This window comes from Octopus sinensis, linkage group LG27 (assembly GCF_006345805.1).
Source record: "Octopus sinensis linkage group LG27, ASM634580v1, whole genome shotgun sequence".
In the NCBI taxonomy this organism is placed as follows: Eukaryota; Metazoa; Mollusca; class Cephalopoda; order Octopoda; family Octopodidae; genus Octopus; species Octopus sinensis.
Window position 1 is genome coordinate 10,266,355 of NC_043023.1, and position 14,308 is coordinate 10,280,662.

Below are 14,308 nucleotides of genomic sequence, written 5' to 3' on the forward strand. Positions count from 1 at the left end.
ATACACACACACACATACATATACACATACACCGAGTAAAAAATTTCAGTTATCTCTCTCTTTCACACATTACTCTCTCTGTCTCTTCACACACACTAACAGAAGCACTTCACTTACACAACATACTGTCTGTCTCCCACACCCCATCAAACACACACACGGGGACTACAAAAAGAAATTCCCTCGTCATAAAATCGCTTCCTCTTAGTCTCTTTCGCTCTCATTACTTCAAATATTCCCGCAAAGCCATATGTAAAAAAATAAAAGTCTTTTACGGAAATCGACAGAGGAAATCGACGGAAACGTGTGCTACTACAAACGAAACATTGCCAGGACGCATTTTAAAACCGAAAATTAAAAAAATAAAATTTCCAAAAACCTCCGCTCCACCCGTGTCGCCCACCCAAGACGAGGAGAGAGAAAAATACAGTGTGAGAGGGAGAGAGGGTGAGAGAGAATAAGGAGAATGGGAGAGAGAGATGGTGAGAGAGAATAAGAGGGAGAATGGGTGAGAGAGATGGTGAGAGAGAATAAGTGGGAGAATGGGAGAGAGGAAAATATATATAGAGAGAGAAACAGGGTAAAAGAATTACAGGGAGAATGAGAGAGAGGAAAATGCAGAGAGAGAGAGAGACAGGCTGAGAGAATAAGAGGGAAAATTGGAGAGGGGGAAAGACAGACAGAAAAATACAGTGTGAGGAGGAAAAGGGTGAGAGAGAGAACATGAGAATAGAAAAGAGAGAGGGAGGAAATACAGAGAGTGAGAAAATAAGAGGGAGAAGGGGAAATACAGACAGAAAAATACAGTGTGAGTAGGAGAAAGGGTGAGAGAGCATAAGGAAAATAAGAGAGAGAGGGAGGGGGGAATACACAGTGAGAGAGGGTCAGAGAATAAAAAGGGAAATGGGAGAGAGAAGAGAGAGAGATACAGACATAGAGAGAGAGGTGGGGGATGTATTTAATAAAGGACGCGGGTCAGTTGACGCATGCGCTTTGGTGACTGAAGTGTCGTCTGCTGATTGAAAAGTGAGAAATGTGTTGGATGGGGTTGAGAGAATAAGAGGGAGAATGAGAGAGAGGGAAATGCAGAGGGAGAATGAGAGAGAGGGAAATGCAGAGGGAGAGAGGGTAAGAGAATAAGAGGGAGAATGAGAGAGAGGGAGATGCAGAGGGAGAATGAGAGAGAGGGAAATGCAGAGGGAGAATGAGAGAGAGGGAAATGCAGAGGGAGAGAGGGTAAGAGAATAAGAGGGAGAATGAGAGAGAGGGAAATGCAGAGGGAGAGAGGGTAAGAGAATAAAAGGGGAAATGGGAGAGAGAAGAGAGAGAGACAGACATAGAGAGAGAGGTGGGGGATGTATTTAGTGAAGGAGTTGGGTGAGTTGACGCATGCGCTTTAGTGAATGAAGTGTCGTCTGCTGCTTGCAAAGTGAGAAAGGTGTTGGATGGGGTTGAGAGTATTTTGGAGATGAAAGGGGAAAGAAGGGTGGAGAAGAAATGCCTGTGGCAAAGTGTGTTTCGTGAAAGGCAAGCCTATAGCAAGTATGTTGCCAGTGAAAGGAGAATGTTTAAAGGGCTGAGTGTGAAAAAGGGGAATATAAAAAGGGCTGAGTGTGAGTCTGGGGTTTGTGGGGTCGACCATCCTCATCCGCCTCCTCCTCATCCTCATCCCATTCATTTCTCCTCTAAATCACTCATTCTCATTTAATTGTATATATTTTCATTGTTTGTTTCTTCACAGGTTTCCTCTCCTTCGTCCATCCCCTCAGCTCCCCCCCTCCAATGTTTCTTTTCTCTGCCCTCCTATCGTTCCCTGCTAAAATTGCCAAGAAGGCCGACGGTGTCTTGGCATCACTCACCAAGTCCTTTGTCAGCCGCTCTCCGGCCATCTACCTGCGGCCTCACCTGCAATTTGCATCACCCGTCTGCAACCCCTATCTTGCCCACCATATTAATCGTCTGCAAGCAAGCCCTGCAACCAAGAGAATAGCCTCCATCAGGCATTTGCCATATTCTCTAACGCCTTACTTCTTCCCTGGCCATCGACACATTCAAACTCCGACGTCTGGCAGCTGACTTGGCAGACACCCAGACAATTATTAACCCTCTTACAAACAATAACTCTGACCACCTTTTCAAACTCCACCCGTCTCACACCCGTCCACATGTTTACAAAGTCAGAAAACAGCAGCGCTCCTTCCATGGCTTTCCCAAACATTTTTCCAAGCTGAGACTTGCTGAAGCATGGAACAAACTGCCGGCATCAGTTGTTGGTTGTCGGATCACTGCATCCTTGAAAACTTCCATGCTTCCTGAGATTCTCCAACACCACACCTGAGCTTTCTCCCCTCCATACACACAAGCAAGCATCTATCTGACTCATACACTGTTCACTCCCCAGACAGATGCTTTATACGCAGTTTTTGACAAGTTGTGGGGCACCTGAGCACTGTATACAATAACTTCATTATTATTATTATTCGCCAACACCACACCTGAGCTTTCTCCCCTCCATACACACAAGCAAGCATCTATCTGACTCATACACTGTTCACTCCCCAGACAGATGCTTTATACGCAGTTTTTCACAAGTTGTGGGGCACCTGAGCACTGTATACAGTAATTTCATTATTATTATTATTCGCCAACACCACACCTGAGCTTTCTCCCCTCCATACACACAAGCAAGCATCTATCTGACTCATACACTGTTCACTCCCCAGACAGATGCTTTATACGCAGTTTTTCACAAGTTGTGAGGCACCTGAGCACTGTATACAATAATTTCATTATTATTATTATTCGCCAACACCACACCTGAGCTTTCTCCCCTCCATACACACAAGCAAGCATCTATCTGACTCATACACTGTTCACTCCCCAGACAGATGCTTTATACGCAGTTTTTCACAAGTTGTGGGGCACCTGAGCACTGTATACAGTAATTTCATTATTATTATTATTCGCCAACACCACACCTGAGCTTTCTCCCCTCCATACACACAAGCAAGCATCTATCTGACTCATACACTGTTCACTCCCCAGACAGATGCTTTATACGCAGTTTTTCACAAGTTGTGAGGCACCTGAGCACTGTATACAATAATTTCATTATTATTATTATTCGCCAACACCACACCTGAGCTTTCTCCCCTCCATACACACAAGCAAGCATCTATCTGACTCATACACTGTTCACTCCCCAGACAGATGCTTTATACGCAGTTTTTCACAAGTTGTGAGGCACCTGAGCACTGTATACAATAATTTCATTATTATTATTATTCGCCAACACCACACCTGAGCTTTCTCCCCTCCATACACACAAGCAAGCATCTATCTGACTCATACACTGTTCACTCCCCAGACAGATGCTTTATACGCAGTTTTTCACAAGTTGTGAGGCACCTGAGCACTGTATACAATAATTTCATTATTATTATTATTCGCCAACACCACACCTGAGCTTTCTCCCCTCCATACACACAAGCAAGCATCTATCTGACTCATACACTGTTCACTCCCCAGACAGATGCTTTATACGCAGTTTTTCACAAGTTGTGAGGCACCTGAGCACTGTATACAATAATTTCATTATTATTATTATTCGCCAACACCACACCTGAGCTTTCTCCCCTCCATACACACAAGCAAGCATCTATCTGACTCATACACTGTTCACTCCCCAGACAGATGCTTTATACGCAGTTTTTCACAAGTTGTGGGGCACCTGAGCACTGTATACAGTAATTTCATTATTATTATTATTCGCCAACACCACACCTGAGCTTTCTCCCCTCCATACACACAAGCAAGCATCTATCTGACTCATACACTGTTCACTCCCCAGACAGATGCTTTATACGCAGTTTTTCACAAGTTGTGGGGCACCTGAGCACTGTATACAGTAATTTCATTATTATTATTATCTCTCTCTATATAAACGGCAGTTTGTCTGTGCGTGTTTCTGTGTGTCTGTTTGCTTGTACCTTCACCCTGACCACGGCTTTCAACCGATTCTGATGAAACTTGACACACACATAGCCCAATGTCATAATTCAAAACTAACGCAGCGAAAATTTTGAAAAGTTCCCCCAGTTCTGAAAAAAATCGATAAATTCGACATGGGGTCCAGAATCAGAAACACAAACTGTCTAGGGGACGCAACTCCACCTTTTTTAACTAAAAAAAAAAATTTACCATAATTTTTTCCCATTTTTTTGCTATAACTCTCTAAAAATGCTTTATAGTTATTTCCCTTACAAACCTGAGCAACGCCGGGCGATACTGCTAGTTATCTAATAAAGGAATCGACTGACATGGTAAGGTTGGAGGAAGACGAACCGTTGATTAGGAAGCAACGTCTACGATGGACACGAAACTCAGTTATGAGCGCAGAACAAGTGATGGACGATAAGAGAATATCAATTGGGTAAGGAATGACCATGGTTCTTTTCTCCTTTAACTCTTGTTCCAACCATGGCTGCCCCTGCGTAGTTATTTGTGGTGTTGTTTACTTTGTAAAACAATGAAGGGAGATGGTTGCTAGCACATCAACCTCTACCCACATTCTCCCCATCCTCATCTTTACCATAAAGGGGCCCTAACAAAATCTGATAATAGGTATAGAAACAAAAGAGACAGAGAGGGCGCGGTTGGATTGGGGAAGTTCTTTTGTTTTGAATTTGGCGTGCCGATGGTGTGTGTGTGTCACTGAAGTCATACGTACGCACATAAATACATACATACATACATACAAACATACAAACATACATACATACACACGTACACACATACATACACACATACATACAAACATACATACGTACATACACACATACATACATACGTACATACATACATACACACATACATACACACATACATACGTACATACACACATACATACGTACATACATACAAACATATATACAAACATACATACGTACATACACACATACATACATACACACATACATGCATACACACATACATACATACACACATAAATGCATACGTACATACACACATACATACATAAATACATACACACATACATACACACATACAAACATACAGACATACATACACACATACATACATACAAACACACATACACACATATACATACATACATACATACATACATACATACATACATACATACATACATACATACATCGTCATCATCATTGTTCGACCGTGGTCGAGACAATGGAATTTACTATGTTACGCCAGACTTCACGGTCCATCATAGCATTACGGAGGTCCTGTTGCTGGATGCCTGTATCCCTGGAGATTACATCAGGGTAGGAGAGTGTGCGCCCTCTGGTATTACAAGTAGATGGCTTCCAGAGGAGAAGAGTAGAAATTACCTCGTTTTCAGCTCTACAACAATCTCCAGTGAACTGGACTCTCCTACCTTTCACAAGAGATGACACAGGTGGTAATTTCCCATATATTTGCATTTTGGTTGGATGGCGCCTCCACGAGAGATTTTGAGCTCTCATAAGGAGGCGAGTGTAGGTTCCATCCAACCGCCTCTCAAGCTTCTTTGATAACGTCCAGGTTTCTGAGCCATATAGTAGAATTGGTTCGACTGTGGTTTTGAATATTTCAAGTTTGAAGTCTCTACTTAGATTTGATGACCAGATCTTATGCATGTCATTACAGGCTGACCAGGCCATACCCTTTCTAGTTAGAAAGTCTTTTCCAGATGATGATATGTATGACCCAAGATATTTATAATCAGAAACCATATTTAAAGGTGCACTGTTGAGAGTGTGGATGATGCAATCACTGTTGGACAGGCACTTGTTTATGTATTCAGTTTTGGTCTCATTGAGGTAAAGACCTACACAATTTGAGGCCTGTTCAAGAGATTGTAAAAGAGACTGGGCATTGGAGAGAGAATCACTGATAAGAGTGATGTCGTCAGCAAAGTCAGTGTCTGTCAAGTTCTCAGCTGGGTGTCTGGAACTTCTTCTTGGTTTTATTTCAAAGCCCTTGCCAGAGATGGTATCAACTGACATACGTAGCACATAATCAACAACAATGATGAAAAGAAATGGGGCGAGTGTGTCTCCCTGCAGTATTCCGGCTTTGATTGAGAAAGATGATGTTTCTCTATCAGGGGTTAAGATGGTTGAAGACGTATCTGTGTAGAGGACCTTGATGGCAGAAATAATTTTGTCTGGTATCCCATAGAGCTTAAGGGTTTCAAACATCTTGTACCTATCTACAGAATCGAACGCTTTAGAAAAGTCTACAAATACCATTGCAAGATCGCGATTAAATGCTTTTGATTCTTCAATAAGTCTGCGCAGGCATAGTATCTGGCTCAGCGTTGAGCGCCCATGTCTGAATCCATTTTGGTTCTTTCGGAGCAAAGGTTCAACAAAAAGGACAAGACGATTTAGGATCAGTTTGTTGTACAGTTTTGCAGCAATTGACATTAGAGATATGCCCCTGTAGTTGGTGACGAGGGACAAATCGCCTTTTTTGGGTATTGGAATGATTTGAGATTGGTGCCAAAGCTTTGGAGCGACAAAGGTGGAAAGTGTGTGGTTGCAGAGGTTGAGCAAAAGTGTGTGAAATCTATCATCCTTCCAAATTACAGCTGGAATGTTGTCGGGACCAAATGCTTTCGAGGCTTTTAGTTGCTTGGTGGCTGCTGTTAGTTCAAATATGGTAAAAGGGGAGGTGTTGATGTCCAGCGTGTCTGATATAGGCACACTTGGGAGAGTGGGGTTATCAGGGATTTTGGCATTCTTCCCAAGGAGGTTTTTAAAATGGGTTGACCAATTTTCTAAACGCTTCTTAGCTGATCTCCCTTTAATTCTAATTGATGACCCAGAATTTTTGCCTGATAGGTCTTTGATGGATTTCCAGGCGAGATGGTGTTTTTTACTAATGTGCTCTTTCGATAGTTTACTAATTTTGCCATTGATAAATTCGACCTCGGCGTTCAAGTAAGCCTCATCAAGATTCTTCCTGGCAGCTATGAGTTGGATCTTCAGTGACTGGGATGGAGAACGGTGGTAAGCTAGTAATATAGACTTTAGATGGTTTCTGGCTTCGATGACATTTGGGGAATTAGAAGGTTTGCTCTGGCCCCTACTCTTCTTTTTGGGAAGAGTAGCCAGTGCAACTTCCTCTGTTGATTTGATGAGGCTGCTGTATACTTCCTCAATGTTCTCAGCATCTATTTCAGAGGTAGACAGAGATTGAAATGTGTTATAGACCTCAATAGTAAATTGTTTGGACATATCGGGGTTAGATAAGACTTCCTCCCAGTCGATCATTTTGATCGGGTGAGGCTTAGTTTTTTTGGATGAGCGAAGACTAAGCTTAACGGTAGCTGATACAATTCTGTGGTCAGAGCCGACAGAACTAAAGGAAGAGTAGGATCTCAAGTCTTTAACACTATTGCGCCATTTCTTTCGAAAGATGAGGTAGTCAATTTGTGCCCTATCACCAAGTGGGGACTCAAATGTCCAAAGTTGACCTTTTGGTTTCATAAAAGAATTGTTGGAGGTGTAGAGATTAAATTCCTCCAAGAAGTCTTTGAGCATTTCTCCGTTCCGATTGGTTTTAGAGTTGAAAGTAAACTTGGTCTCATCGGGTCCTAGTCTAGCATTCAGATCACCAGCTATAACCAGAAAATTATGGAGAGGTACTTGCTCAATGGTTGAACGAAGGGTTGTATAAAAATTTTCAATTTCGTCTGCCACAGACGAATTATGTGGGCTATACACACATACCAATGTTGGTTTTGGGTTTCCATCTATCTCAAGCACCATAATTCTAGGTGAGATTGACTCTATACTCAAGAGAGTATCACTAGCCTTTGATGAAAGTAGAAATCCAATACCTCCAACTGTTGAATTAACAGTATTCTTTGATGCTGAGGAGGTTACAAGTTGATAAGAACCGACTTGATGGTATTTGAGGATGTTGTCAGGGTGGTAAAATCGGTGTTCTTGGACAGCTATTATATCAATGCCATGTGATTCTGCATTTGCACCAAGTTCTTCTAGACGGCCAAGAGAGCCGAGGGTGCGGGCATTGAGGGTGCTGAGTATCGTATGATTTTTACAGCTGATGAGGTGTTTGTTTGGTTGGGGGCTGACTCTTCTCCATCAGGTGATACCCGTCTGTTAAGATTGAGGGCATCACCGTCAATGGATACATACATACATACACATACACACACACATGATGGCTGCCCCCCCCCTCGTTATCGAGTATGACCATTGCACGAAGCTCAACCGTTATCTGCGCTGTGATCGAATGTGACATTTTTAGCCCAGCCAAAGACCTTTAATGTCTTGTACAGAAATGGCAGCTAAAACCTTTCCCGGCCAACAGCCGGCCGTAGTTGGAACTGGGCTTCATGTCCCTTTGAATGTCTTCTCCAATTACACTCCCTTCCACACATGCCCAACACATAGGATTAGTATGGTGTCTAACACCATCACCACGGGCCAGCTTGTCACTCATCTCTCTCTCTCACACATATAAAATGGACCCTTTAGTTTCACCACACATTAGGGTAAATTTTCACACTAATATATATAATACCTGTTGGCATTCTTACCTGTTCTGACCGCGGGAAATCTCAAAAGGGACCACAAGGATCTCGGAATACAATATCAAAAAACTCTGTTCATTCCCTGGGTTTTTCCAATTTCTATGTAACACGAAATTTCTTTCATATTTTCTTCATTTTGTAGGGAAAAAAACCCCACTTTATATAAAATATAAATAAAATGAACCCTTTATTTTCACTTTTTGCCACACAGTATATATAATACCTGTTTTGTTTTTTTACCGCGGGAAATTTCTTTGGAAACAAACTGCCAGCATCAGTTGTTGGTTGTCGGATCACAGCATCCTTGAAAACTTCCATGCTTCCTGAGATTCTGCTCGTGTACAAGAAGACTTGAAGCAGCAAACTGTAAGAACTCGTGAAACAGACTTTCTCAAATTCATGGAAAAAAATTTCCGAACGTGTAGAAGGTTCTTCAGAAAGCAGTTGATAACTTCTGATGTCTAAATGGGATCTTTACCTTTTGAAGTACAGATTTTAAAAAGTAATTTTTTGTATCTAAAGATCCGTCTAAGTGATTTAATTAGCTGTGAAGGTCCCACCGAAAACAATAGCGAGAGAAAGAACAGGTGGAAAAGTTCAGAGCGCTATTAATTCCGAAGCGATTCTGTGTCCGGGAGACATGGCTATTTGTTGCAGACTATTTGTGAAAACTGGGAAATGAAATGATTCAAGTACGATACGTTTAAAATGAAATTTTAGTGTGCATGGATTCATACATCTGTATACAGAATCAAAAGTCAGAATTCAGGGAAAAGCATTTCAACAAATTTTCTTTTTTACAAAAACAAAAAAAGAAAAAAAGGTGGGTACAGAAAAGATTCCTGATACCATGAACATTTAAGGAAAGTATATAATTATGAAATATTATAAAGTTGTATTTTCATCGATACCGAATGGATGAAATGCAACGTCGACTTCAGTGAAATTTGAACTCGGGACGTAAATGCCGCTGAATAATAACCTAATACTTAAATTAGTTTGCTGCAAAAAAGGGTTCATTTAACAAATTCTTTTTCTGATATTTCTCTAGAAATATCTTTTATTAAAATAGTTCACCATCCAATTGTAACCTTTGTACTCATTTGATTCATTGATTAGTTGTAGATCTTGGATCAACGCTTTTCCAAGTAAATCTACAGCATCAGACTTTGAATTATAAATAGTATTGGATGGCAGCTGGAGTCTTAGAGTAGCTGTCCACCGAAGTTCCATATTATATGGGAATGAAAAAGGAAAAGGAGGAAAATACAATGTTACTAAAACAAAGACACATTCACAAGTAGACAAACAAATGGTTTGATTAGGGTATAATCAATTTGGCAAAGAAACTAAAGAGAAAATATTACGACGATGACCACCACAGATCTACAATGGAAGAATTCACCACGTGTAGTTGAGGGTAAAAGAAAACGTTGAACGACATTAAGTACATCCAAAATTTATAAAGCAGCAACATACATACATAGATACTTGTAGCACACATATATATATATACGTGCAGAGTGAAAATAAATCACACTATTTAATGTTGACGGACTACACTGCAAAAAATAAAAATATCACAGATTTCATTTCATTTCATTTCTGTTTACAAACTGTCTCCGTGTCTACATGGGTCATAACTAAACATATGCACAAATCCTTTTGTATATACACACACAATATTTAAGAAAAAAAGGAATTTACACAAAAAAAAGAACGAAACGAAAACAAATATTTTACTCTTATCGTATTGTTGTTTACATTTTCTGTCTCTACGGATGAGCAGAAGCAACAGAATCGCCATGGTGGAATCCATAGTGGAATGCGATAAGACTGGTCGCTGCTCCAAAATAGAACACTGCCCAGAAAATCACACCTGCCACATCTGTACGGAACCCGAAAATACATTCCGTAATCGCTGGGTCGAATGTGGGACATGTCTCGTCTCTGTCTGCCTCCAATGTGCCACGGACTTTCAGAAGATCCCAGGCCAAAAAAAGAGCCATCATAATGCTATGATGGATAGACTCTGGAAGATGGTCCAGCTTAAATCTTGGACTTTTCAGTGTCAGGCATGCGTGCCTCCACAACCGACAATTGTGTCTCCCCCTGCCACTCCCGTGGAGGAGGCGGAACAGCAACAGCAGCAACAACAAAATCAACCACAACTAGAGCAGCAGCAGCAGCAACAACAACAACAGCAGCAACAACAAAATCAACCACAACCAGAGCAGCAGCAACAACAACAGCAACAACAACAACAACATCAACAACAACAGCAGCAACAACAAAATCAACCACAACCAGAGCAGCAGCAGCAGCAACAACAACACCAATTGACCAGTGCGGTTCTTGCAGAACTGCAACAATCGATCTGTGCTTTAAGAGGGGAAGTAGCAGGAATAAAAGCAAGCATTCAGGTTGGACTCCACAATGAGGGGTCTTATCGGAATGCTCTGCTAAAGAACCTCCCTGTACCTGTACCTGTACCTCTTGTCGCATCTAAGACCGCGGATTCTGCAACCCATGAAGTTATTGCCATTGGGGTACCAGAAGACATAGCTGATCTTCAGGCATTTGCTGCCAACTCAGCCAAAGACCTAGGCTGCGTTCCCCCAATGGGTGCTCTCCGCCTTGGACGACCTGGCCCAAAACCCAGGCTCATCAAGCTGTCTTTTTCGGACCACGCTGAGGCAACCTCTTACCATCTGGCCTCAGTTAAAGCCGGGCGTGAAAATCGGACCACCTTCTGAACACGCCCAGGCTTACCGTCCGATGTACATCCGAAGCTACGTGTAGCGGCTTCCCTGAACAGGAACTCAGCTCTACAAGAAAGCTTCAGTCTTCGGGAAGATGGACAAATCTGGAGATTTGTTAAGACTGCTGAAACGTGGAAGAGAGATACCAGCTGGTCTGAGTGCTCTCTACCCACAATAACTAACACTGAAAAAAATCTAAAAAGACTACAGCAACTCAGGGAAACTAAGCCAGAACAACCTGCCATCCTCTACACACCATCATAAACTGCGAGCAGGGTACAAATTGTTGTCCTGAAATGCTCGCAGTTTATGCAACAAAATACATTTGTTTAACGCCTACGTCAGAAGTATTGACCCTGACTTCATCACTGTCACGGAAACATGGGCGCATTCCTTACTCTGTGATGGGGTTTTCAACATTACGGGGTACAACCTCTTCCGTAAGGACCGCATTAACCGCCGTGGTGGTGGTGGGATGGTCTACGTTCGTTCAAATTTTTCGGTAATTCCTTGTGCCGATTTGAACGAATCACAAGAAGAAGTTTTTTTCTGTGACGTACGTATGACCATGTCAACACTCCTGCTTGGCGTTGTTTATCGTCCCCCAAATTACCATCAGGACACACAGCTTTGCAATATCCTCCGAGCTGCTGCCAGGAAAACAGCCACTTATGTTTTTATTGCAGGCGATTTCAATCATCCTGAGATCAATTGGGAAACCTTCCATTGGCCACAGAGTGCAAACGATTTTGTTGAGCTTGTGCTGGACTCAAACTGGTCACAAGTAGTCACCTCTCCAACAAGAGGCGACAACACCTTGGACCTGCTCTTCACCACAACTCCTGAAGCGGTTATCAATTGCACTACGGAGGAACCTCTAGGTGACTCTGATCATGCTATGATCATCGCCAATCTGGCTCTTGCGGGCAACAAAAACCTGAACCATCTCCAATCTGCTTCCTTCGATTGGAAGAGAGCAGATTGGAACCTGTACCACACTGAACTACAGCACCCAAACTAGTGTAAATTCTACTACTCTGGAGATGTGAATACTATACTCCAGAGTATCCTGGACTCAATATGGGCAGCATGTGCATCATCAGTGCCTCGTAAACAGAAAAAGAAGAACCGCCCTAAAAGGGCAATTTGGGAAACTTCAGCGGTCCGACTTGCCAGGAAGGAACGTCGGACTGCTGAACGGGAATACAAGTTGCATAAATCAGACACCAACAGGAAGAAGCGGAATAAATCTTCCAACCATCTCAAGCAAGTGACAAAAAAAGCAGTGCTTGAATTTGAACAGTGCATAGCAGCCAATCCTGACAGCAAGGTTTTCTGGAAATATGTGCATTCAAAGCAGAGACCTCACTCTCCAGTGGGCCCTCTTCGCAACCCTCACACAAACCAGATCACTGACGACCCCAAGGAATGCGCAGAACTCATTGCCGAGTGCTATGCAAACATATTCACTGTTGAAAGTCAAAATGTACCATCTTCACCATCACTAACAGCAAATTCCATAACAACTATGGAATTTACACCTGCAATGCTGCGACGTCACCTTCAAAATAAGCGCAACTATGCCTCCCCTGGTCTCGATGGAGTTACATACCTGCTTCTCAAACGTGGCAGGTACTTCCTTTTACACCAGCTTTCTATTTTCTTACAGTACTGTCTCAACAATGGTGCTACTCCGGAGCAGTGGAAAACTGCCAGTGTCATTCCTCTGTTCAAAAAGGGCGACCGCACATCACCTGTCAACTATCGCCCAGTCAGTCTCACTAGCTGTATTGCAAAACTGATGGAATCGTGTGTCAGAGAAACACTCTGGAACTTCTGGAGCTCTCACAGTCTCATCCGACCCTCACAATATGGATTTGTCCCTAACTCCAGCTGCAGTGATCAGCTTGTCGAGTTCCTTGAGGACATTACTCAGATCACTGACAGTGGCTCATGGGTGGATGTTGTCTACCTTGACTTTGCTAAGGCTTTCAACTCTGTGCCACACAAAAGGCTTATGGTGAAACTCTCTGCAATGGGTGTGAGGGATGACCTTTTTAACTGGTTGAAATCCTTCATCCTCAGCCGAAAGGAGGTAGTCACAGTTCTAGGACAGCACTCTACACCATATGAGGTGTCATCGGGTGTACCACAGGGATCTGTCCTTGGTCCCCTCCTGTTTGTGGCATACATTAATGACATAGATGCCAATTTAAAGAATGCCACAGTATTGAAATATGCAGACGACATCAAGCTGTACCTCGAAATCAAGAGGACTGATCCTGATGTCTACAACTCTTTCCTGCAATCAGACCTAGACACAATGCAGCAATGGATCACAGACTGGCAACTGAAACTGGCTGTGGACAAGTGTACCACCATGCATTTTGGGAGAAAAAACCCTGCGTCCACATACTCCCTCCACAACACTGATATCAAGAAATCCTCTTGCGAGCGTGACCTAGGCATCACTGTCAGCAGTGATTTGCATTGGACAAAGCATATCTCTAAAATTGTCAAGAAGGCCGAGGGTGTCTTGGCATCACTCAGCAAGACTTTTGTTAGCCGCTCTCCAGCCATCTATTTAAAACTGTATACAGCTATGGTACGACCACACTTGGAATTCGCATCATCAGTTTGGAACCCCTATCTTGCTCAGAACATTGACCTCCTGGAATCTGTCCAGAGACGTGCAACCAAACGCATACCCTCCATCAGACACCTACCATATTCTGAGCGCCTTGTTTCCCTGGGCATGGATTCACTGAAGCTCCGGCGTCTGGAGACGGACTTGGTAAACACCCACAAAGTTATCAACCACCTCACCAATAACAACACTGAACACCTTTTTGATCTCCATGTGTCTAACACACGTGGACATGCCTACAAAGTCAGAAAACAACACAGCTCTCATGACTTTCGGAAACATTTTTTCACGCTCAGAGTTGCTGAA

At 42.6% G+C, this 14,308-nt stretch overlaps 2 protein-coding genes across 2 annotated transcripts in view; one reads left to right on the forward strand and one right to left on the reverse strand.

Moving 5' to 3' along the window:
- LOC118768073 overlaps positions 1-9,826 on the reverse strand; it is a 14,469-nt gene extending 4,643 nt beyond the window's left edge. Inside the window, exons 1-2 of the mRNA XM_036513869.1 lie at positions 9,685-9,826; positions 6,960-8,035 (exon numbers count right to left, since the gene is read on the reverse strand). Coding sequence (XP_036369762.1) covers positions 6,960-8,035; positions 9,685-9,826 — 1,218 coding nt within the window. The remainder of the gene's footprint in view (positions 1-6,959; positions 8,036-9,684) is intronic.
- Positions 1-14,308, forward strand: part of LOC118768190 (zinc finger protein 665-like) — a 360,963-nt gene that overhangs the window by 214,114 nt on the left and 132,541 nt on the right. The window lies entirely within an intron of this gene.